Consider the following 23,841-nt stretch of genomic DNA (forward strand, 5'->3'; position numbering starts at 1 on the left):
CCCCACTCCAACCCAGCATCCATCCGGAGTCATCTGGAGCCGCTGTTGCCCTCCTGCCTCCTCTGCTTCTCATCCTCAGCACCAGGATGGGGCACTTGTTCGCTCTGCTCCTCTCTGCACTGATCCATGGTGAGCCTCAGCTCCTCTCTTTGGCTTTCCATTTCAACACAAAATGTGATTTATATATATATATATATATATATATATATATATATATATATATATATATATATATATATATCAGCATTGGTTGATTCTGTGGAATTTCAAGTGGAAGAAGGGGGAAACCAGAAAAGTCCAAGTGAATGACAGGAGACAGCAGGCGGATGGACATGGGGGCTGCAGAAGGAAGCGACCGGCACAGACGATGTGACATCTGGTCATCCTGCATGTTTCTGATGCGCTCTCAGAAAGCAGGTCAGGACGCGTCTCTGCAGCCGTGAAGCTGAACTTTCCCTGCAGACTGAACTGTCAGTGAAAGGCTTTGCTCGGCTCGGTGTCAGTGATTTTATTTTTTACAGTAAGACGAGACCAGCGAGTGCAACTTTTCACACAGAGCGCATCATTTAAAAAAATAATGGTAGATTTAATATGATCACATGCCCTTATGACCTCATCTTCCATCACATATCGACATTTCAACTGCAAGGCCTCCTTTCAAACATCTGCACTGAATGCAGATGTTTTCTGGCATCTATCATTCGGGCAGCATCGTGACTGTGACTAGAATTTAAAGCAAACTTATGAAGCCCACTCCACCGTTTAGATCCTCAAACACATCGTGTATCTGTTCACACAGTCCGAGAGGCTTTTTATTAAACACGGTCCCTGTGAGGGCTTCCCCCGAATGTGATTATACTGTCATTAGTGGTAATTACGCGCTGATAAAGCCCCCCTCTGAGGGTCTGCTCACTCTAAGATCTTCACGCTCCCTCAGTTTTCTCCTCCTCTTTTATTGTGTTGTCACAATAACTTGTAGCATTACGGGGTTGAGTGTCAGACTAAAGATCAGTGTGTTAATGTGACACTGTGTTCTGATGTGTGTCCAGTATCGCTGCAGGGGCCACACCAGAGGAACCTGCTGAAGAACCTTCTGAAGGACTACAACCGCATGGAGAGGCCGGTGGCTAATGACTCGCACCCTCTCACTGTCGTCTTCTCCCTCAGTTTGCTGCAGATCATGGATGTGGTGGGTGTCCAGCTTTAGTTTGGAGTCTCTGTAGCAGCTGCTTTGCCTGACAAAGTCTTATTTGCGAAACGAAAATCATTTGCAGCTTCTTGTTTTGGGAATGTTCAAGTTGAACGTATCCTTGGCACTGAGCTTTCGACTCGGTTTGTGCAAAAATGTGACCTGACCGCTATTTAATTAGGCTGATGTGTATTCCAAATATATACACGTATTTAAGACACATTTATTTCAATAAATACTTATTAAAAAATTATATAGGGGAGGTGATGGTCTAGTGATTAAGCGTTGGGCTTGAGAACAGAGGATCCTCAGTTCAAATCCCAGCCTGACCAGAAAATCACTAAGGGCCCTTGGGCAAGGTCCTTAATCCCCTAGTTGCTCCCGGTGTGTAGTGAGTACCTTGTATGGCAGCACCCTGACATCGGGGTGAATGTGAGGCATTATTGTAAAGCACTTTGAGCATCTGATGCAGATGGAAAAGCGCTATATAAATGCAGTCCATTTAAATGTTTTTAGCTGATTTTTTGCAGTTAAATGTAGTTTACTTAGATTAAAACTACTCTTATATGAGCTAGCTTCAGGGATAAAACAGTTTGTTTTACACTTTTGTGTCCTATATCACACGCACACAAAAAAGTTTTACTTATGTGTTGCTACGTGTCCACTGTGGCAGATGCAGACAAAAAGAATTATGATGTTCAAATGGCTGCATCCTCACAAACTTTCAAATTAACTTGTCATCTATGCCGCCCGCACAAGGAAGCTGATTGGTTGGATTCATTGTTGCTGTCATTTGATGGCTTTGTAGTGCAACAAAATAACTGTGCAGATGGAGGAACATTGCAAATAAACAATTCTTAGCACATAGGAAGCTCAAGCTTTCCTTTATGATGCATCCTCCTCTTGCACAGTGAATTTTGCAGTGTTAATTTAACACTGCAGTGAGTGCACATGGTCATGTTCAAGAGGGTTAAATCAGCTGTATTACTGTTAAACTGATTTGATTAATGTTGCATTCACTAACCATTATATTAGAGTTGATTTAACACAGTTTGAATGGAAGCATCTGCACTCACTGCAAGATCAGATGGTCTCATTCAGCATTTACCGTGTGGAGCATTATTAGCCAGTTTGGCCCCAGTGGCAGTGCAGAAATGTAAATGCAAACAGTGACGAAACCATCTCAGAAAGCAGGTCGATATTGAACGTGCAGCTGTGCGGAGCCAAAAACTGAAGATGCTTCACATCACTGTCTGTGGCGATTGTGTTACTTTTAAGACACCTGCTCAGTTACAGTTGTGCTCAAAAGTTTATATACCCTGGCAGAATGTTAGATTTTTTTTTGGCCATTTTTCAGAGAATATGACTGATAACACAAAAACTTTTTTCTCACTCATGAGAATGAGTTAGTGGTTGTGTGAAGCCATTCATTGTCAAACAACTTTGTTTACTCTTTTTAAATCATAATTACAACAGAAACAAACCAAATGATCCTCATCAAAAGTTTACATATCCTAGTGATTTTGTGCCTGACAATATGCACACAAGTTGACACAAACGGGTTTGAATGGCTACAAAAGGTAACCATCCTCACCTGTGAGCTGCTTGCATGTAATCAGTGTGTGTAAAAGGTGAGTGAGTTTCTGGGCTCTATACAGACCCTTGCATCTTTCATCCAGTGCTGCACTGACATTTCTGGTTTCTGAGTCACAGGGAAAGCAAAAGAATTGTCAAAGAAAAGGTAATTGAACTTTATAAAACAGGAAAGGGATATAAAAAGATATCCAAGGGACTGAGAATGCCAATCAGCAGTGTTCAAGTTTTAATTAAGAAGTGGAAAATGAGGGATGCTGTTGGAACCAAACCACGGTCAGGTAGACCAACAAAAATTTCAGCAACAACTGCCAGGAAAATTGTTTGGGTTGCAAAGAAAAACCCACAAGTAACTTCAGTTGAAATATAGGACTCTCTAAAAAAAGTGGTGTGGCTGTTTCAGAAAGCCATTACTACGCAAATACCATAAAGTATCCCACTTACAATACGCCAAACAGCACAGAGAGTCATAAACTTTACATTTGGAGAGGAGTCACCAAGGCCTATGATGAAAGGTACACCATTCCTACCATGAAGCATGGTGGTGGATTGCTGATGTTTTGGGGATGTGTGAGCTACAAAGGCACAGGAAACTTGGTCAAAATTGATCGCAGGGTGAAAGTAGCATGTTACTGGAAAATGCTGTAGGAAAACTTTGCACTCATCATCCCGGAAGCTTCACATGGGATGTACTTGAATGTTCCACCATGACAATGATCAGAATAATGAATACAGCAGAATAAAGTGAAGGTTCTGGGGTGGCCATCTCAGTCTCCTGACTTCAGTATCATTAAGCCACTTTGGGGAGATCTCAAACATGCAGTTCATGCAAGACTGCCCAGGAATTTACAGGAAGTGGAGGCTTTTTGCCAAGAATGGGCAGCTTTACCATCAGAGACAATAAAGAACCTCGTCCACAACTACCACAAAAGACTCCAAGCCGTCATTGATGTTAAAGGGGGAAATACACCATATTAACACTGGGGTATGTAAACTTTTGATCAGGGTCATTTAGGTAGTTTCTGTCATCATTATGATTTAAAAAGAGTAAACACAGTTGTTTGACAATAAATGGCCACTAAACATGAGTGAAAAAGTTTTTGTGCTATCATTCATATTCTCTGAAAAATGGCCAAAAAAAAAAAAAAAAAAAAATCAAAAAATTCTGCCAGGGGATGTAAACTTTTGAGCACAACTGTGTATTAGCCTGCCCCCTTTTAAAAGATGCTGGTATTGATGACAGCAGTAATAACAACAGCTGAGATTGATTTTTCATATTTTATAATCTTTTACGAGGAAGCTTTTAAATTATGGGGTGAATGATGCGCTGTAAATGTCTTGCAGGATGAGAAGAACCAGGTGCTGACCTTGAACATGTGGCTGCGGATGGTAAGCGTGTGAGACTCTGAATGCATGAGGTCGGCCTGTGGGTTTCAAAAAGTTATTAATTAGTATTGAACGTCACGAGCTGCAAACTTTGCATGAACTCATGGACAGAGTGGAGCTGAGATAAATGATTCATCAGCTTGTGTGCAGTCGACAGACTGTGTGTGTGTGTGTGTTCAGAGTTGGTTTGACCACTATCTCCAGTGGAACCAGAGCAATCACCCCGGGGTGAAAAACCTTCGCTTTACCACAGAGCAGATCTGGACACCAGACATCCTGCTCTACAACAGGTACAACAACACACACACACACACACACACACACACACACACACACACACACACACACACACACACACACACACACACACACACACACACACACACACACACACACACACACACACACACACACACAGCAGTAAGTCATATGCATGCTTTTTAAAAACCTGATGTTCCCTCCTCTCCTCAGTGCAGATGATGACTTTGACTCCACCTATAAGACAAATGTTCTTGTGAATTCCAGCGGCTACGCCGAGTACTTACCTCCAGGTGAGTCTCTGACCTCTTGTTGTTCTTCCTTCCTGTCACTCCTCTCCTGCGGTGCGAAGGCAGCACCTCATCCTTCGGTGACTGCTTCTAAGGGCCCTGTCCCACTGGGGAGAGGATTAATTGCGCATGAATTGAGTACACAGATTGCGGACGTTCATTGTCGTCCGCAACAAAAATGGCCAAAAATGACAAATGTCCCAGTATGAATTACAGATATATTAATAATATATTGTGAATATATGATGAACAATCACAGTTATATAACGCATGTAGTGAGGAAACAGATCCGACACATGGCAGTATTACGGGTGTATTTTGAATGCATCACACACATGATCTGCATTGCGGTCATAAAATAAACACACTCGCTCCTTTCGGCATCACTATTCACACCAACAATACAGCCTCTGGAGCATTTGCTGGACTTGGACAAGTTGATCACAGAGTTATTGTTCATGTTGTCATGCGAGGGTTAACTGTTCATGAGTTTGGGGAGCGGGAGGGGGGAAGCTGCTCGGGGTGTGAGACAGTGTTTTTTTTTTTTTTTTTGAGAGTGTCATAGAAAACAGACTTCAGCGTGAGTTGTGGCTAAACAGCAACTCTTCCTTTTGTTGGTGTTAAATAAAAGTCCTGGATTGCAGCAGCTACGTCTTTGTGGATCTACACAGCCGGACCGGCACTTACTGGCAGGTATGTCGCTTTCTGCCACATATAGTATTTTGGGTTTACGTGACATGTTTGTTATGCATTCACAGATTGTCCACAAATCAGCTGCAAAGAAGATGTAATAAAAACGCTTTATTCGTGGCCAATTTGTATGCATTCACTACAACATATTTTAGTTTGTGATGTGGACATGATGGGCACGATATATATCTGTTTTACACACTGTCCCAGTCCGCTGTCAAGCCGCAAATCCCCGTCAGTTGCGGATATCAGCGGTTAACGGCAGATATACAGCGCATAGAGTGAGTATGTATTGTGTATGACTTGAGTATATATGGAGTATGTAAGGCGGATGTCATCCACATCCAGATTTTTGAGCTACTCAAATATCCTGGCTGCGGACATGTGTGCCTCTGCGGATGATCACGGGCGTGTTCGGATGACGGTTGACTCATACAGGCATGTTACACGGATATTGCGGATGTTTGGTGAATATGGGCCAATTTTGTGCGCAATCCATACGCAAATCCTCCTAAATGCCAGTGGGCCAGGGCCCTTAAGAAACAGCATCACTGATCCCTCTGCTTCATATCCTCACTGCTCCGAGTTATACCTAGAAAGACTCTGGTGTCCTCTCCGTCCTCTTTTACACCAAACATAACACCCACGTAAGCCTGGGAACCGTCCACCCAAATTCCACAGATCTCTGTTTTGTACTTTGCCCAGTTTTTTTTTTTTTTTTTTTTTTACAAGGCAGCTTACAGGTTGAGATGAAACGCTTGGTGCCAGACGAGCTGAGCTCAAATGGTCTTGTGAAGTAAAATCGAGGGTTCAAAGCTCAGAAAGCCGCTCTGTTAAGTTTGTTCAGTGGTCATGTTTATTAATAAGGTGTTGCTGAATGCAAATGCAGCTGTGTAATGCTATTTGGATAAGAGCCCAGTGAGGAACCGAAAGTCGGTGCCTGAGTGGTAGAACAGAAGGCAGGGCAGCAACAGGAAGATGAGGAATTTCAAAACAAGCAAACTGTATCTTTTCCCTCACACAAGCCTGTTGCAAGTGTCTGTGAATTGTAAACAGGCAGCAGGTCGGTGAGACGGAGCAGGAGTTCAAATAATTCAAAGCAAAGACTGCCAGGCAAACTGTTGTCTGCAGAAAACTTTCCCTAGCTGCAGAGGTGAAGGTGTTGTGTTGCTATTATGGATTTTGGAGGAGGTGATGTTTTCCCACAATTTTTCATATATCTTTATGGAATTTTTACTGAAGATTCATATTTTGATAGGGAAGAGGTGATTCAATTTTCAAGGTCATAGGTCAAAGGGCAAAGGCAGGACAAATCTTAGAAAATTGGAAAAATCCCTATCTTTAACATTGATCAAATTTTCAAAAATTCATAACTCTGTCAAAAAGAACAGATTTCTTCCATATTTGAAAGCTTTATGTAGGATGGTATGCTTTATCGACTGACAAAGTTAATCTGACTCTGATTCAGATTACAGATTTTGTGGCCATTTAAATTTAACATTGAGAACCCCATTTAATGTATATTTTACATGATATCATAATCAAACATGCCCCAATCACTCTCATATTTGAAAGTGAGGTGCAGACTTGCACTCACTATCGCCTGACAAAGTTTGAGCCGGATCTAATCCCGATTACAGATTTTGTGGCCATTTAAATTTAACATTGAGGATCCCATTTGATGTATATTTTATATTATGCCTTAATAAAACATGCGCCAGTCAATCTCATATTTGAAAGTGAGGTGCAGAGTGGCACTCACTATCGCCTGACAAAGTTTGATCCAGATCTGATACGGATTGTGAATTTTGTAGACATTTGAATTTAATAATGAAAAGCCCATCTGAAGTACATTTTGTATTATATCTCAAACAAAAGTGCCTCAGTCACTCTCATTTGTGACAATGAGGTGCAAACTGGCACTCTCAATGAAAAGACAAAGTTTGATCTGGATCTAATCCAGATTACAGATTTTGTGGCCATTTAAATTAACATTGCGAACCAGATTGGATGTATATTTTACATTATAGCTTAATAAAACGTGCACCAATCAATCTCATATTTGAAAGTGAGGTGCAGGCTGGCACTCAGTAATGCCTGACAAAGTTTGATCCAGATTGTGCATTTTTTGGACATTTGAATTTAATATCGAAAAGCCCATTTGATGTACATTTGGCATTATATCTCAATCAAAAGTGTCTCAATCACTCTCATTTGTGACCAGTGTTGCCACAGTAACTTTAAAAACTTACTTTATTAGTAACTTTAAAGAGTTACATTTATTTCATTAGCAGCTGTGGACAAGTTGTTGGTTGTTTGCAGCTGCTGAATGTAACTAATACAGTAACTCGTAATCTAACTTGGTTATTTTTAATACTGAGTACTCAGAAAAAGTAGCTATTTGTTACTTTACTGATTAGTTACTTTGCTGATTACTCAGTCTTAAGAGTAACCAAGTTAGATTACTAGTTACCTTATTAGTTACAAGTTGTCGGCAGCTGCTAATGATGGATGATGGATGGATGAAGTAACTAAAGAAGTAACTAATAAAGTAACTTTTCAAAGTAACTGTGCTGTTTGTGAATAGAATTTGATCTGTATTGCAGATTTAGCAGATATTTGATTGTTTTTAACACAGAAAAGCTCTTTTGATCTATATTTTGCATTATTATTTTTGCTCATGAAAAGCCACTTTCTAACAAGACTTTGACCTTGAAAATTTTTTCCAAAGTAAAAATTTGTGGAATTGTTGGCGGAGGTTTGCGCTCTACGAGCGCTGTGCTGTAGTTCATATTATCCCCAAATGCAAAGTGCAGCAGGTTTTAGGTGAAATCTGAAGATGGTGGTCTTTCTTTGAGAGCATCGGAATGACGGGGTGTTATTTTGGGAGATGTGCTGAGAGAGTTTGTTCCAAGCTGGAGAAGAACCCCGGTGTCTCCTTTGTGAGTGTCGCTTCAAGACGAGGCAGGTCACAGTTACAAAAATACAATGTGCACGCTAGTGCACGGTGGGGAGAAAAGCACAGAACTGCTTTGGCAAAATCGCAGCCTGGTCTTCGAAATGAGTCACTGCAAGAAGAAAAAGCTCACACTTGTAATCCGTCGGTGTTAATAGTTGGATTTTGGAGGGCGCCGCCTGCACACGGAATGCTTTTAGAGCTGCTGCTTCATTTGAAATCACTTTATCAGTTCAACCTGTTGGCCTTTTCAAGGTTGCTTCTCCAAGCAAGCAAAAAAAAAAAAAAAAACAGCTTTCATTCTGTTCTGAAGGATAATTTGCATGTCAGAGCGAATGCATCAGAGCTGGAAGGTTTTTTTCATTTTTCAGGTCCTCGAAGTCTCAACAGCTTTGATCAGATTTTATTGGAAATTACAGATGAAATTTTCCAGCAAACACAAGCACGTGTTTCCGTCATTGTGTGCTTGCAGTCGTGTCCCGATGTGTGTCTGCACGTTTTTGTGCTTTCAAACACATTTGCGTGTATGTGTGAGAGCATCTTGTCAAAAAGAGATTTCTCTCCCCCCCCGTGCCACAGTTTGTTTGTTCCATTGTTGTCGTCTTTGCATTCATCTTCTTACATCTTCCAACTTGAAAACACCAGCTGCTCTGTAAACCTGAACAAGCAATTAGTAGTATCGTTTTTAAAATCCTTACTGCGGATTGCACAGTGTGCTGTCACATCACGCATTTGGGAATCAACATGAAGTTACAATGTAGGCCTGACAAAGTATCTGGATATTCAGAGCAATTTAACAGAATCTTGAAGGAGAGAATAAGGAGAAGGATTCTATGGGCCCATTATTGACAAGGGCCCAGAGAGGCCCCTAATACAATTATAATACTGACAACATAATGTGGGGGGCAATTTCTTTTCATAGCGCCCAAAATTCCCGGCGGCACTCCTGGTATCTGGTAACTGAAGCAGTTGGGCCACGTGTCACTATCACAGAACCTTGGAGGGTGGAGTGGACCGGACCTTCACACAGCGCCCCCCCTGCTCTCATAGGAGGGCAGCGTAGTAGCAAAGCCACACAGCTCTCAGAAATCCGTGCTTCCTGTGCGTTTGTCTTTATCATTTGATCAAGTTTATCATTTAAGGAAAATATGACTAAACAGGACTTCTAGGTGGTTGGCTCTCACTGCGGTATTGTATCACTTCCTGTTCGGAGCACAGCGGTGTTTTTCTGTATCTGTTATATGTTAATCTGCGCAAGTTAGATTGATCTAGTTATCTAGATTACGATTTGTTTCCCAGTGTAATCTTTACGTGCCTTAACTAAAGCACTCCTTCTGCTGAATCACCTCTAATTATTTACACATTATTCACTTTGCGTGTTTTTAGGAATCCGCTAGCTTAGCGCAGCTACAGCTCTTAGCGATTTAGCAATGGCGGCTTCTCCTGTCGCTCCCGCACTTTTCTGCTCTGGGTGTAATGTTTAGTATTCCTCGGGCCTCCTTTAGCAGTAATAAGAGTACTTGTAATAAGTGTAGCTTATTCGTAGCTTTGGAGGCCAGGCTGGGCGAATTGGAGACTCGGATCCGCACCGTGGAAAATTCTACAGTAGCCAGGCACCATGTAGTCGGTGCGGACCAAGGTAGCTTAGCCGCAGTTAGTTACACCCTCGCAGATCCCGAGCCGCCGGGAAGCAGGCGACTGGGTGACTGTGAGGAGGAAGCGTAGTTCTAAACATGAAGCCCCGTGTACACCGCCAACCCGTTCACATTTCTAACCGCTTTTTCCCCCACTCGGGGACACACCCGCCGAGGATCAAACTCTGGTTATTGGCGACTCTGTTTTGAGAAATGTGAAGTTAGTGACACCCAGCAACCATAGTCAATTTTCTTCCGGGGGCCAGAGCAGGCGACATTGAAGGAATTTGAAACTGCGGCCTAAGGCTAAGCGTAAATTTGGTAAGATTGTAATTCACGTCGGCAGTAATGACACCTGGTTACGCCAATCGGAGGTCACTAAAATTAACATTAAATCGGTGTGTAACTTTGCAAAAACAATGTCGGACTCTGTAGTTTTCTCTGGGCCCCTCCCCAACCGGACCGGGAGTGACATGTTTAGCCGCATGTTCTCCTTGAATTGCTGGCTGTCTGAGTGGTGTCCAAAAAATGAGGTGGGCTTCATAGATAATTGGCAAAGCTTCTGGGGAAAACCTGGTCTTGTTAGGAGAGACGGCTCCATCCACTTTGGATGGAGCAGCTCTCATTTCTAGAAATCTGGCCAATTTTCTTAAATCCTCCAACCGTGACTATCCAGGGTTGGGACCAGGAAGCAGAGTTGTAGTCTTACACTCCTCTCTGCAGCTTCTCTCCCCCTGCCATCCCTCACTACCCCATCCCCGTAGAGACGGTGTCTGCTCCCAGACCACCAATAACCAGCAAAAATCTATTTAAGCATAAAATTCAAAAAGGAAAAATAATATAGCACCTTCAACTGCACCACAGACTAAAACAGTTAAATGTGGTCTATTAAACATTAGATCTCTCTCTTCTAAGTCCCTGTTGGTAAATGATATAATAATTGATCAACATATTGATTTATTCTGCATTACAGAAACCTGGTTACAGCAGGATGAATATGTTAGTTTAAATGAGTCAACACCCCCGAGTCACACTAACTGTCAGAACGCTCGTAGCACGGGCCGGGGCGGAGGATTAGCAGCAATCTTCCATTCCAGCTTATTAATTAATCAAAAACCCAGACAGAGCTTTAATTCATTTGAAAGCTTGACTCTTAGTCTTGTCCATCCAAATTGGAAGTCCCAAAACCAGTTTTATTTGTTATCTATCGTCCACCTGGTCATTACTGTGAGTTTCTCTGTGAATTTTCAGACCTTTTGTCTGACTTAGTGCTTAGCTCAGATAAGATAATTATAGTGGGCGATTTTAACATCCACACAGATGCTGAGAATGACAGCCTCAACACTGCATTTAATCTATTATTAGACTCTATTGGCTTTGCTCAAAAAGTAAATGAGTCCACCCACCACTTTAATCATATCTTAGATCTTGTTCTGACTTATGGTATGGAAATAGAAGACTTAACAGTATTCCCTGAAAACTCCCTGCTGTCTGATCATTTCTTAATAACATTTACATTTACTCTGATGGACTACCCAGCAGTGGGGAATAAGTTTCATTACACTAGAAGTCTTTCAGAAAGCGCTGTAACTAGGTTTAAGGATATGATTCCTTCTTTATGTTCTCTAATGCCATATACCAACACAGTGCAGAGTAGCTACCTAAACTCTGTAAGTGAGATAGAGTATCTCGTCACTAGTTTTACATCCTCATTGAAGACAACTTTGGATGCTGTAGCTCCTCTGAAAAAGAGAGCTTTAAATCAGAAGTGCCTGACTCCGTGGTATAACTCACAAACTCGTAGCTTAAAGCAGATAACCCGTAAGTTGGAGAGGAAATGGCGTCTCACTAATTTAGAAGATCTTCACTTAGCCTGGAAAAAGAGTCTGTTGCTCTATAAAAAAGCCCTCCTTAAAGCTAGGACATCTTTCTACTCATCACTAATTGAAGAAAATAAGAACAACCCCAGGTTTCTTTCAGCACTGTAGCCAGGCTGACAAAGAGTCAGAGCTCTATTGAGCTGAGTATTCCATTAACTTTAACTAGTAATGACTTCATGACTTTCTTTGCTAACAAAATTTTAACTATTAGAGAAAAAATTACTCATAACCATCCCAAAGACGTATCGTTATCTTTGGCTGCTTTCAGTGATGCCGGTATTTGGTTAGACTCATTCTCTCCGATTGTTCTGTCTGAGTTATTTTCATTAGTTACTTCATCCAAACCATCAACATGTTTATTAGACCCCATTCCTACCAGGCTGCTCAAGAAAGCCCTACCATTATTTAATGCTTCGATCTTAAATATGATCAATCTATCTTTGTTAGTTGGCTATGTACCACAGGCTTTTAAGGTGGCAGTAATTAAACCATTACTTAAAAGCCATCACTTGACCCAGCTATCTTAGCTAATTCTAGGCCAATCTCCAACCTTCCTTTTCTCTCAAAAATTCTTGAAAGGGTAGTTGTAAAACAGCTAACTGATCATCTGCAGAGGAATGGTCTATTTGAAGAGTTTCAGTCAGGTTTTAGAATTCATCATAGTACAGAAACAGCATTAGTGAAGGTTACAAATGATCTTCTTATGGCCTCGGACAGTGGACTCATCTCTGTGCTTGTTCTGTTAGACCTCAGTGCTGCTTTTGATACTGTTGACCATAAAATTTTATTACAGAGATTAGAGCATGCCATAGGTATTAAAGGCACTGTGCTGGTTTGAATCATATTTGTCTAATAGATTACAATTTGTTCATGTACATGGGGAATCTTCTTCACAGACTAGGGTTAATTATGGAGTTCCACAAGGTTCTGTGCTAGGACCAATTTTATTCACTTTATACATGCTTCCCTTAGGTAGTATTATTAGACGGTATTGCTTAAATTTTCATTGTTACGCAGATGATACCCAGCTTTATCTATCCATGAAGCCAGAGGACACACACCAATTAGCTAAACTGCAGGATTGTCTTACAGACATAAAGACATGGATGACCTCTAATTTCCTGCTTTTAAACTCAGATAAAACTGAAGTTATTGTACTTGGCCCCACAAATCTTAGAAACATGGTGTCTAACCAGATCCTTACTCTGGATGGCATTGCCCTGGCCTCTAGTAATACTGTGAGAAATCTTGGAGTCATTTTTGATCAGGATATGTCATTCAAAGTGCATATTAAACAAATATGTAGGACTGCTTTTTTGCATTTACGCAATATCTCTAAAATCAGAAAGATCTTGTCTCAGAGTGATGCTGAAAAACTAATTCATGCATTTATTTCCTCTAGGCTGGACTATAGTAATTCATTATTATCAGGTTGTCCTAAAAGTTCCCTAAAAAGCCTTCAGTTAATTCAAAATGCTGCAGCTAGAGTACTGACGGGGACTAGAAGGAGAGAGCATATCTCACCCATATTGGCCTCTCTTCATTGGCTTCCTGTTAATTCTAGAATAGAATTTAAAATTCTTCTTCTTACTTATAAGGTTTTGAATAATCAGGTCCCATCTTATCTTAGGGACCTCGTAGTACCATATCACCCCAATAGAGCGCTTCGCTGTCAGACTGCAGGCTTACTTGTAGTTCCTAGGGTTTGTAAGAGTACAATGGGAGGCAGAGCCTTCAGCTTTCAGGCTCCTCTCCTGTGGAACCAGCTCCCAATTCAGATCAGGGAGACAGACACCCTCTCTACTTTTAAGATTAGGCTTAAAACTTTCCTTTTTGCTAAAGCTTATAGTTAGGGCTGGATCGGGTGACTCTGAACCATCCCTTAGTTATGCTGCTATAGACGTAGACTGCTGGGGGGTTCCCATGATGCACTGTTTCTTTCTCTTTTTGCTCTGTATGCACCACTCTGCATTTAATCATTAGTGATCGATCTCTGCTCCCCTCCACAGCATGTCTTTTTCCTGGTTCTCTCCCTCAGCCCCAACCAGTCCCAGCAGAAGACTGCCCCTCCCTGAGCCTGGTTCTGCTGGAGGTTTCTTCCTGTTAAAAGGGAGTTTTTCCTTCCCACTGTAGCCAAGTGCTTGCTCACAGGGGGTCGTTTTGACCGTTGGGGTTTTACATAATTATTGTATGGCCTTGCCTTACAATATAAAGCGCCTTGGGGCAACTGTTTGTTGTGATTTGGCGCTATATAAAAAAAAATTGATTGATTGATTGATTGATAAAAACTATTTGACCAACATATTCAGGTTGTCCCTGCGACAGACTGGTGTCCTGTCCAGGGTGAACCCCCCCTCATGCTCTAAGACTGCTAGGATCAGTGATCTTTAATTGAAGTAAGCGGTTCTAGAAAATGGATGGATGGATATTCAGGGTGGCAATGCTGAGAATGAAATGTAAACAAGAGGTTTTTGTTTTCATGTTTGGCAGATTTTTGCGGTGCCGTATTGAAACGACATGTTTGGTTACAAGTGTTTTCCAGGTTTTTGGGGTAACTTTTTGGGGGGGGGGGTAAATCTAGCAGTTGGACTACGGCCCTGTAGACTGGGGCTCAATTCCAGGTTTGTGCTTAACACTACCTGTCTGTATCTTTAGACAAAACAGTTGATCTACAACATTAGAGTCCATCCAGTTCTAACTGGGTACCGCCCTTTGCTGGGGATGCAACCTGCTTTGGACTGATGTCCTGTTCAGGAGGAGTTGTAACCTCTCATTGGCTTCACGCTGCAGAATCTGCAGATGAGCACCAGCACCAGCAGACCTCAGGGCCTATATAGGATTGACTTCCTCTTCAGCAGGGTCATAATGCAAAGATTTCTGCACCATTTTCTCAGGAATCTTCATGAGCAGTTGTAATGTGGATGTTCGCTGGTTTCCTTTCGACATCCAAAAGTGTCAGTTGAAGTTCGGCTCTTGGACGTATGACGGCTGGCTGCTGGACCTCCAGATGAACGATGCCGATATCTCAGGCTACATGCCCAACGGAGAGTGGGACCTCATGGGTGAGAACAGTCACATCTTTAAGGAATCTATTCTATTCCAAGATAGGTTTTGTGAAAATACGTTATATCACAATTCTAGGGCCTAAACTTTGTGGCTCTGCCCCATTGTTGTTTCTACTCAAACCCTTTACAAACAGAACGTCTTTGGTGACTCTATTTAGGCCCTGAACCTCCACTTTATGTCAAAAATTCAGGACTAACGTGGGACTTTCTCCTCATTTTTCCAGGTGTCCTTGGCACCAGGAATGAGGTCTTCTATGATTGCTGTAAGGAGCCCTACCCAGACGTGACATTCGTTGTGACAATACGGCGCCGAACGCTCTACTACGCGCTGAACCTGCTCATCCCGTGTGTTCTGCTGTCCTCCATGACTCTGCTCATCTTTGTGCTTCCGGCTGACTCCGGGGAGAAGATCTCACTGGGTGAGTCGATTAATAGAAAAAGATGCCACAAAACCCTTTGTGTTGCATCTCAAAGCCGCATGGAGCAGACGAGCGCACAAATATTATTCCACAGCCGGTTTGTTCATTAGCTGTCTTCCACGATTAAAGCACAAACTCTTCACTTTGTGGCAGAGCTCTCGTTTCTAACGCAGATCCCCGACACACGCTTATTCCTGGCACTTTTGTGCGTGAAAGCACACATATATTCTGGAACTACAACCGAGCAAAATCGAGAACAAAAGCAAAAACATACATTTGTGGTGCAGAAGAGACAAAAGCGGTGATGAGGAGGGATGAAAGAGGTGAGTGAGGGCGAGAAAGATCTCAGGAAGAAATCACAAAATGAGAAATGTGAGAGGAGGAATGGAGATGGATCGATGCAGGCCGCCGAAAAACAGAAAGAGAAGAATCCCAATGAGAAAGAGGGGAGCATAAAGGGAAAGAAAGGACTGATGAAGAGGAAAAGGTGGGAAATATACAAATCTGGCTGTAATTAGCCGTGAGACAGAAGATGAAGCACTGAGACATCAGTCTGGTTCTGTTTTTATATGATGACAGACTTTAACCTCGTCTGGATAATGAAAGCTCTTGTTTGAACTTTCTGACAAGATGTTAATGTGACTCCTTGATTTATCTGTGGGCGGGGCTACGCAAAAAAAAAAAAGATTAACTTTCATGATACGGCATGAAAAATGAAAAATGAATGATCCTGAACATTCATCTTTCATCATGACCCAAGGTTACAGCAGGTGAATTTGATCCTGATTGTTCATCTTTCATCATGAACTCAGGTTATGACAGGTGAACTTTGATCATGATCTTTAATCCTGACCAGTCATCTTTCATCATGACCTTAGGTTATAACAGCTGAACTTTAATCATGATCTTTAATCCTGAAGTCATCGTTTATCATGACCTTAGCTTATGACAGGTGAACTTTGATCATGATCTTTCATCCATAATGCTCATCTTTCATTGTGACCTTAGGTAATAACAGGTGAACTTTGATCATGATGTTTGACCCTGAATGCTCATCTTTCATCATTACCTTAGGTAACAACAGGTGAACTTTGATCATGATGTTTGATCCTGAACAGTCATCTTTCATCATGACCTTAGGTTATGACAGCTGAACTTTGATCATGATCTTTACTCCTGAACATTCTTGTTCTTCTCCTGACTTTAGAGCCATATCACTTGAATTCGATTGTGATTGCTAATCTTTGATCCTCACACAAAGGGTTATGTTTTTCTGTCTTACGTTGAGCCTGTAATTTGTTAAAAGGAAACGCAATCAAGGCGGTAGATCCTGACATTTGATCCTGATCACTGAATTAATCAGTAATTTTGATTACAGGCTCGAAGGAATCAGGATCAAAGGAAATATCAGGATTAAACCACTGATGCTCAAGTGTGCAGACATTGGCTCTTGATTCTGATCACTGAACTAATCATTTATTTTATATACTCGCTTACTCCAATTAAGGGTCTTGAGGGGTACACCCTAGACAGGACGCCAGCCTGTCACAGCACCTGAACTAATCAGCAATCCTGATTATAGGATCTAAACACTCAGGACCAAAGCTCAAAGAACAACGGCAGAATCTAGATTAAAGGAATCAGGAGCAATGCTTAAAAGCAAAACCCATCGCTTGATCTGGATTTCACAAAAATTTATTTGGCTCTTACTCAACCCAAGGTCTACATTTGCACTAAATATCATAAAAACCTGTTTGAAACATCCTGCTGAATAACAAACTAACTGATAGATGGCAACAAAAACACAACCAGTTTGATCAGAGACAATTATGACATTATTTCAGCAAGATATCAATTTGGTTTAATTAGCTGGAAAAGTGACACATGGATAAATTAAGATGCGTTTCAGTGCAGGAACACACGGTGATGTTTGTAGGTTTTATGGCAGAAAATCATAATATTCAAACAACAATTCTGAGCACGAGCTGCTCTTTAACATATTGATCTCATCTTGAGTGTGTCCACTTGACAAAACAGATTAATGTGCTTTGTCAGAAGAAAGGTCCGATCCCTGAGGGACTCCGACCAAACCCCATTAGTGATTATTTAAAATGTGGTTGTGGCATTAAACCGTCTGTGTGTTCAGGTATCACGGTGCTGCTGTCTCTTACGGTTTTCATGCTGCTGGTCGCTGAGATCATGCCGGCCACCTCTGACTCCGTCCCTCTCATAGGTATCTGAGACCGTGCACGTGTCAGCAATCCTGTCTGAACTCTTTATTCCAGAATCACACTGACACTAACTAAACACTACTGTTTGTTTTTGAACTCAGCTATGGTGGCGTTGCAGCTAGCTCAGCAACGCTCTGACGATTTTAGCCATCTGCTCGCTCTTAAAATTTTAATTGGTTAAATTGATGTTCCCACTGCTGGAAATAATCTTTAGTGAGCCAAAGAGAGAGACAGATGGTAAGACCATCTTTGCTTAAAGACACAAATCCTGGCTGTTAAAAAGTTGAAAACATTTTTTTTATTATCATCATGAGAGTTGGTTTCTGCAGAAAATATGATTAAAAATAGCAACTATAATACATTTTGTTGGTTGCACGCATTATGACAAACGTATTGGCAGCAGATTCCATGTTGGTGTGAATATTTTTAAGAAATGGACACTAGAGGTGGGCCGATCCTAAAATCAATAATATCGATACCAACGCTGGTATTGATACTGAACGATCCTCGTGTAAAAAGATTGTTACTCAAGCTTTTTTTCTATTCCGCACGCAGATTCATTAAAGTCTACTCTCTGTCTGCGCTGTGTCACAACAACACGGAGCAGCGCACCCTTGTATTGTGGTTTGTCAGCCCTCTACCTCAGGAGAGATTTTAAGTTGTATTAAGTGAAATTTTTTTAAACAAAAATGTTGATTGTGATAATAAAGTATTTTGTTGTCACGTACAATGTTTGGCGAAATTCTAGCCTAGGTCTTTTGAACCCTTTGGATCTATGAAGCTTAAATATGAAAAAGTATTGGTATCGATATTGGCGATACTGGGCCTGTATTTACTTGGTATCGGATCAATACCAAAATTCCTGGTATCACCCACCTCTAATGGACACGTTTGTCTCAACAAATTAGAGAGGAAAAAAATGGAAGGAAATGTTATTATTGAGCATCTTTGAAGCACTTTACTGTACACAAATGAAAAAAGTAACACTGCTTCCCGCTCGGCTGTTCTCAGGTCAGTACTTTGCCAGTATAATGGTCATCGTTGGGATGTCAGTCATCGCCACAGTGGTGGTTCTGCAGTATCACTACCACGATCCAAATGGAGGAAACATGCCTAAATGGGTGAGGCCAAACTAACCCATCATTACCGCTTCCAGCTTGTTAGGTGCAGCGTTGTGGTTTCTCCGTCTGCTCTGTGAATTACACAGACCAAGCACAGTTTCTTTCTATTCATTTCTAATTCATCAGAAGCGTTCCTGGTGCTACCTGTGCTCATCTGTGCTTTTTGTTCTGCATCTCCCTCGGCTGTGACTCCCCCCCCCACGTGTCAGTTCTCCAAATGCGTCGCCACAGACAGCAGAAGTGTGTTTAAAAAACACACAGAGCGCGTAGGAGGATCTGATTCTGCTCCTCACTGCTTTTATTTTTCTTGTTTTACATTTGGGAGAAAAAGAGTTTTTTTTGACAAATTTTTTTGTTCCAAATGATTAAAAATCTCATAAGAAGAGAGCATATGGGGATTTTGTTGTTGTTGTTTTTCTATTTAGAATAAATAAGTAAATAAATAAAATCCTGTTTTCAACTCAGACTCTGCCCATGATTTTTGAGATTTTTATATTTTTTAACATTTTTTTTTCTCAAAAACACTTTTTCTCCCCAAATGTCAAACAAGAAAAATAAAAGGAGGGAGGAGTAAAATCAGATGTTTTTTTTTCTTCTCTATTCTTTATGTATCAGGGGTGGTGGCCAAGTGGTTAGTGCACTTAGTGTTGGTGCCAAACATTCCTCGTTCAAACCCTACCCCTGCCACATTTCTACATGTAATGTGAAATTGCGTCCGGAAGGGCACCCGGTGTCAAACTTGTGCCAAAATCAACATGCAGATCCACCTTGGATCTGCTGTGGCAACCCCGAGTGAAAATAAGGGAGCAGCCAAAGGGACTTTTTCCTGTTTATTTATTTATTGCCACATTAATACTGAAATGAAACAAGATGCATTTCCAGTGTAGAATTTTAACTTTAATTAAAAAAAATAAGATAAAATAACATTAACCATTTAGGAATAACATTTGAGCTCAGTCTAGAATAAAATACACTATTATAGAGTGAAATCAGCTCTACCGTCTTGTCAAATAAAGCTTTTCTGCTCCAATAAGAGTCATTCACAGCATGATGGAGTTGATTTAGCGCTGTGATAGTGTTGATTTAGCACTGCGATAGAGTATATTCAACTGTATTTGGACTGGGACCGTCGTGAGCAATTTCTCTGGTTATCACAAGAGCTGGACATCAGCCATTTTCCGGCAGATTTCACTTTTAACAACAGATTTTGTCACGGAAAGCCGCACGGAGGCTTCGCGCGTCAGGACCGCTTCGCTGATCGAGCGAGACAAAGGAACACCTCCGTTTCGGAGTGTCAGGGGACAAGTTGGGACATGCCCAGCTCTCCACAATTTCTCTTATACTCACTGGGCTGGTAAGCATTGAAAGAAGAGATAGGCATGTCCCAACTTGTCCCCTGGCACTCCGAAACGGCGGTGTTCCTTTGTCTCGCTCGATCAGCGAATCAGTCGTGACGCACGAAGCCTCCGCGCGGCTTTCCGTGACAAAATCTCTTGTTAAAAGTGAAATCTGCCGGAAAATGGCTGATGTCCAGCTCTTGTGATAACCAGAGAAACTGCTCACGACGGTCCCAGCTCCACACAGCCATCCGTTTAGAAATGATGTGGTGTTTTCTGCCTCTCGATGGTAGCTCGGAGCGCGGCGCGCCGTGCGCCATTGTGGGGCATCCTTAAAGCTGTAGTAACAGTACTTATTCTCTGTGAAGCCCGTAAAATTTTCACCGAAAGCCAGATAAATTTTTCGAATGGTTTCCAGCTGCTTGTCTCTAACAGTTTCTGAAAAAATTCTGATGGAAAAAAAGCCCAAATCATTCCGCCATTTCCTCGCAATGAAAATCCGATGAGGGGGCTGGACCACTCCTCCCACAAGACGTGCTCACAGGTGAATGACGCAACCGACAGGCGTGGAAAAACTCACGCATGCGCACGAAGGTTCAAGCTTGGCTGATGTAAAAACATATGAATCAAATCCATATGGTATTTGAAAAAAATAATAAGGTCGGATACTTTTCTAATAGTCCTCGTACGTAAGTATTCACAGCCTTTGCCACGAAGCTCAAAATTGAGCTCAGATGTATCCTGTTTCCACTGGTCATCCTTGAGATGTTTCTAGAGCTTAACTAAGATAGGTGCACCAAGCTTGTGGCATCATCTTCAAAGTCTGTAATTTCTGACAAGGGTGCATCAACAAGGTATTGAGCAAACAACAGAGTGAAAAACTCCTTTATTCCTCAGGCCGTCAGAATGTACAACTCCTCACTCAGGGGGAGGAGGAGCAACAGGAAGACAGAGGACGGGAAGGAGAGGAACAGTAGTAGCTAGTAGCGAGCAGTATTTCTGATATTTATATTTGTATTTACATTTTGCAAATTGTTTTTTACTTTTGATACTGATACTGTGTTTTTTACTCTGTGTGCTGCTATACAATGCTGCTGGAACCTCAATTTCCCTGAAGGAGTCTTTCCAAGGGTTTAATAAAGTTATATCTAATCTAATCTAATCTAATAATCTTTATATTTAGTTTGTCCAAATACACACCCTGTGAAATTGGAGGGGCTGTGTGGAAAAATGGATGTCACTCCTAAATCGTTAGCACATCTTGATTGTTTCATTTAACCTCTATTGTGGCGGTTTACAGAGGCAAAACGAAAAACTAAGAAAAACCTATGTCCAACTGTCCAGCTACATGAGCACCTCGGGCCGTTTGGCGTGATTTCACCTCAGAAACAATGCAGACGCGCTGAAGGTTATCACTTGCAGGTAGCTGTCAGCTCTCACAGCTTCACAGTTTCCTTCTCAATATGTTGTCTCCTGACTTTTCTCCACCATCACCGCTCCACAGTTTGTGTGTGTGTGTTTTTGATCTTTCCAGGTGCAGCTCGTTTTGCTGCAGTGGGTAGCCTGGTTCTTGCGCATGAAGCGTCCTGGGGAGAACAATGACCCGGAACGACCCCTGTGTGCCCCCCATTTACGCCGCTGCTCCTCGGGATCTCAGAGTGGGAGCATCCCAAATCCTCCGGACCCCACCCTGCAACTGCTGCACCCGCAGCACCTCGCTGCTCTCCACGCAGGCCACGCCCACCTACACACACAATCCAGTGCCAACAACAACGGGAACCTTCTTTACATGGGCTTCCAGAGCATGGATGACCCTACGCTGCTCCCCGAGCCCGTGCAGAGGAGCGGCATCTCCACTGGGCCTCCTCGAGTGGCAGGAAGTCCACCTCCGCACCTGCCAGCTCAGTTCTGCAGCCCTCCACCACCTCCAACGCCAAACATGGATGCTGTCGGTTCTCCCAGCACCGTCTCCAGCGGTGGGGACTTTGGATGCGTCGGGGCCGGCGGAAATGGAGGATACTCCAGCACGGGGATAGGAGATCCCCAGCTTCAAGCTATCCTGGAGGAGGTGCGTTACATGGCAGACCGCTTCAGGGAGCAGGACGAGGCGGAGAGCATCGCCAACCAGTGGAAGTTTGCAGGCGCCGTCATCGATCGTCTGTGTCTGGTGGCGTTCAGCATCTTCAACATCATTTGCACTATCTCTATACTCATGTCAGCTCCCAACTTTGTGGAGGCCATTTCCAAGGACTTTGTTTGAGAGCAGAGAGGGAAAAAAGAGGAGGAGAAGCAAGAAGGAAGGGATGAGAATTTAATATTGGATGAAAGATGAAGCAGCTCCCTGCATCCAAGGAAATGCAATTTTCTCTGATGTTTAGGTCCTATATGATTTGTGTTTTGTGAGCAACAGGAAAGTTTTCTTTGCAGCACATTGTGTTGTGTAAGAAGAGCTTTGAGAAAACTGATGAGAAAAGAGATAGGACGTGAAGTCAGAATGAGATTAGGGAAAGCAGGGCCCCTTTATCAGATTCTTGATGAGGTGAAATGGACTGAATCACCTTCAAATGGTTTCTCTTAAAATTTAAGCAAAAGATCAGTCGGAAAGGAAACAAGAAGAGACATCAGTCCAACACCACATCGAATAAAGAAGCTATTAAACAAGGCAGAGATTGAGAGAATAAGATTACAGAAGAGACGGGTAGATAGATTGAGACCAACAAATAAGACAGACTTTTTCCCCCCTCGAAGAAAGCCCTCAATTCCCACATGTTGGAGGGGGGAAAAGGCTGCATCACTTAAAGAGACGTGAGCAACAGAGGGAGGGAGAAGACTTTTACAAGGACAGACGACACACAAAGAGTGTTTTCTTCGTGGCTTTGGCGTCTGATGCAGCATCCAGCGTGTTCAGTGGAGATGCTCAGAGGAGCTCATCTAACGCTCCATCATATCTGTGCAATCGCCGTCAAAACAAAATAGCTCCAAAAACATCACGGATTAATGAGCTATTAAGTCTCTGATACGGCACGCCACTTCAAATCCAGAGGCTTGTCAGTCTGTAACAATCGCGTTACCTCGTCAGATTTGGCACAGATAAGATCGTATACCGGAGGTCAGACGTTCAAAAGATCAGGAGTGGTGCAAAAAGAGATGAGCTCCTTGTAAATTTCAAAATAACGCAATGCTAAGATACGTTTGACCATATGAGCATAAAATAGGAAATGGAATGTGACCTTTTGACCTCTTAAAATAGGTCAAGGTTAGCCATCTTTGAACTTGTCCAAGGTTTGTGTCCCAAGAATGCTCCCTGTGATTTTGAAGACTCTGACAGTAACAGGACCGGCGTTATCCTGAGCAAAGACAGGCAGACAGACAGACAGGTGGGCAGACGCAAAGTCTTCGCAATACCCAATAGTCATAAGAATAAGATGCAACTTCCGATCATGTTTCCATCCTTGTTTACTGCTTTAATGCAGCGTGAGCTGATTTCACATCGATAATAAGAAATGACAAATGGGATTTTCCTGAACTGCCTCCAGTCGACACAGTGGTGATTTAGAATGTTTACAATCTGAAACACGACCGTCAGCCTGTGATGTCTCTTCATTAACAAGAGCTTAGCTCAAATTATGGATGTTTGTGGGACGCCTATGTACACCTGATACATTCAAGGCCATAAATTTAAATAAGATGCTGAGGCTGACTGCAGCCTTTAAATATGAAATTAAAAAACAAAACAGTGCAATCAGAGTTCATTCATTCATTGTCTGATCCTGCTTCCTGTTAACGGTTGCA

General features: G+C 42.2%; 2 protein-coding genes across 3 annotated transcripts in view; one reads left to right on the forward strand and one right to left on the reverse strand.

The window, feature by feature from the left end:
- The window catches only part of LOC117501919 (small conductance calcium-activated potassium channel protein 1-like), a 63,306-nt gene that overhangs the window by 33,853 nt on the left and 5,612 nt on the right, over positions 1–23,841 (reverse strand). The window contains exon 2 of the mRNA XM_034160883.1: positions 4,714–4,823. The gene's annotated coding sequence lies outside the window, so the exon portion shown is untranslated. The remainder of the gene's footprint in view (positions 1–4,713; positions 4,824–23,841) is intronic.
- Positions 14–23,755, forward strand: chrna11 (cholinergic receptor, nicotinic, alpha 11). 2 transcript variants are annotated; one of them, XM_034160884.1, is made up of 10 exons: positions 14–129; positions 1,050–1,189; positions 4,127–4,171; positions 4,349–4,458; positions 4,640–4,719; positions 14,771–14,938; positions 15,166–15,360; positions 17,507–17,593; positions 18,603–18,712; positions 21,584–23,755. In XM_034160884.1, the coding sequence occupies exons 1-10, from the start codon at positions 87–89 to the stop codon at positions 22,307–22,309; spliced, it is 1,704 nt and encodes a 567-aa protein (XP_034016775.1). In that variant the 5' UTR covers positions 14–86; the 3' UTR covers positions 22,310–23,755. The 2 variants fall into 2 exon arrangements, with proteins under 2 accessions (XP_034016775.1, XP_034016776.1); XM_034160885.1 differs by having other exon boundaries at positions 50–129; positions 1,061–1,189.

This window comes from Thalassophryne amazonica, chromosome 20 (genome assembly GCF_902500255.1).
Source record: "Thalassophryne amazonica chromosome 20, fThaAma1.1, whole genome shotgun sequence".
In the NCBI taxonomy this organism is placed as follows: domain Eukaryota; kingdom Metazoa; phylum Chordata; class Actinopteri; order Batrachoidiformes; family Batrachoididae; genus Thalassophryne; species Thalassophryne amazonica.

What these genes read in the sequence shown, in the direction of transcription:
- chrna11 (XM_034160884.1), top strand. Translation starts at nt 87, where the DNA reads ATGGGGCACTTGTTCGCTCTGCTCCTCTCTGCACTGATCCATG. An exon ending in CGGAGAGTGGGACCTCATGG is followed by an intron (nt 14,939 to 15,165) that starts GTGAGAACAGTC and finishes TCATTTTTCCAG; the next exon opens with GTGTCCTTGGCACCAGGAAT. An exon ending in CGGGGAGAAGATCTCACTGG is followed by an intron (nt 15,361 to 17,506) that starts GTGAGTCGATTA and finishes CTGTGTGTTCAG; the next exon opens with GTATCACGGTGCTGCTGTCT.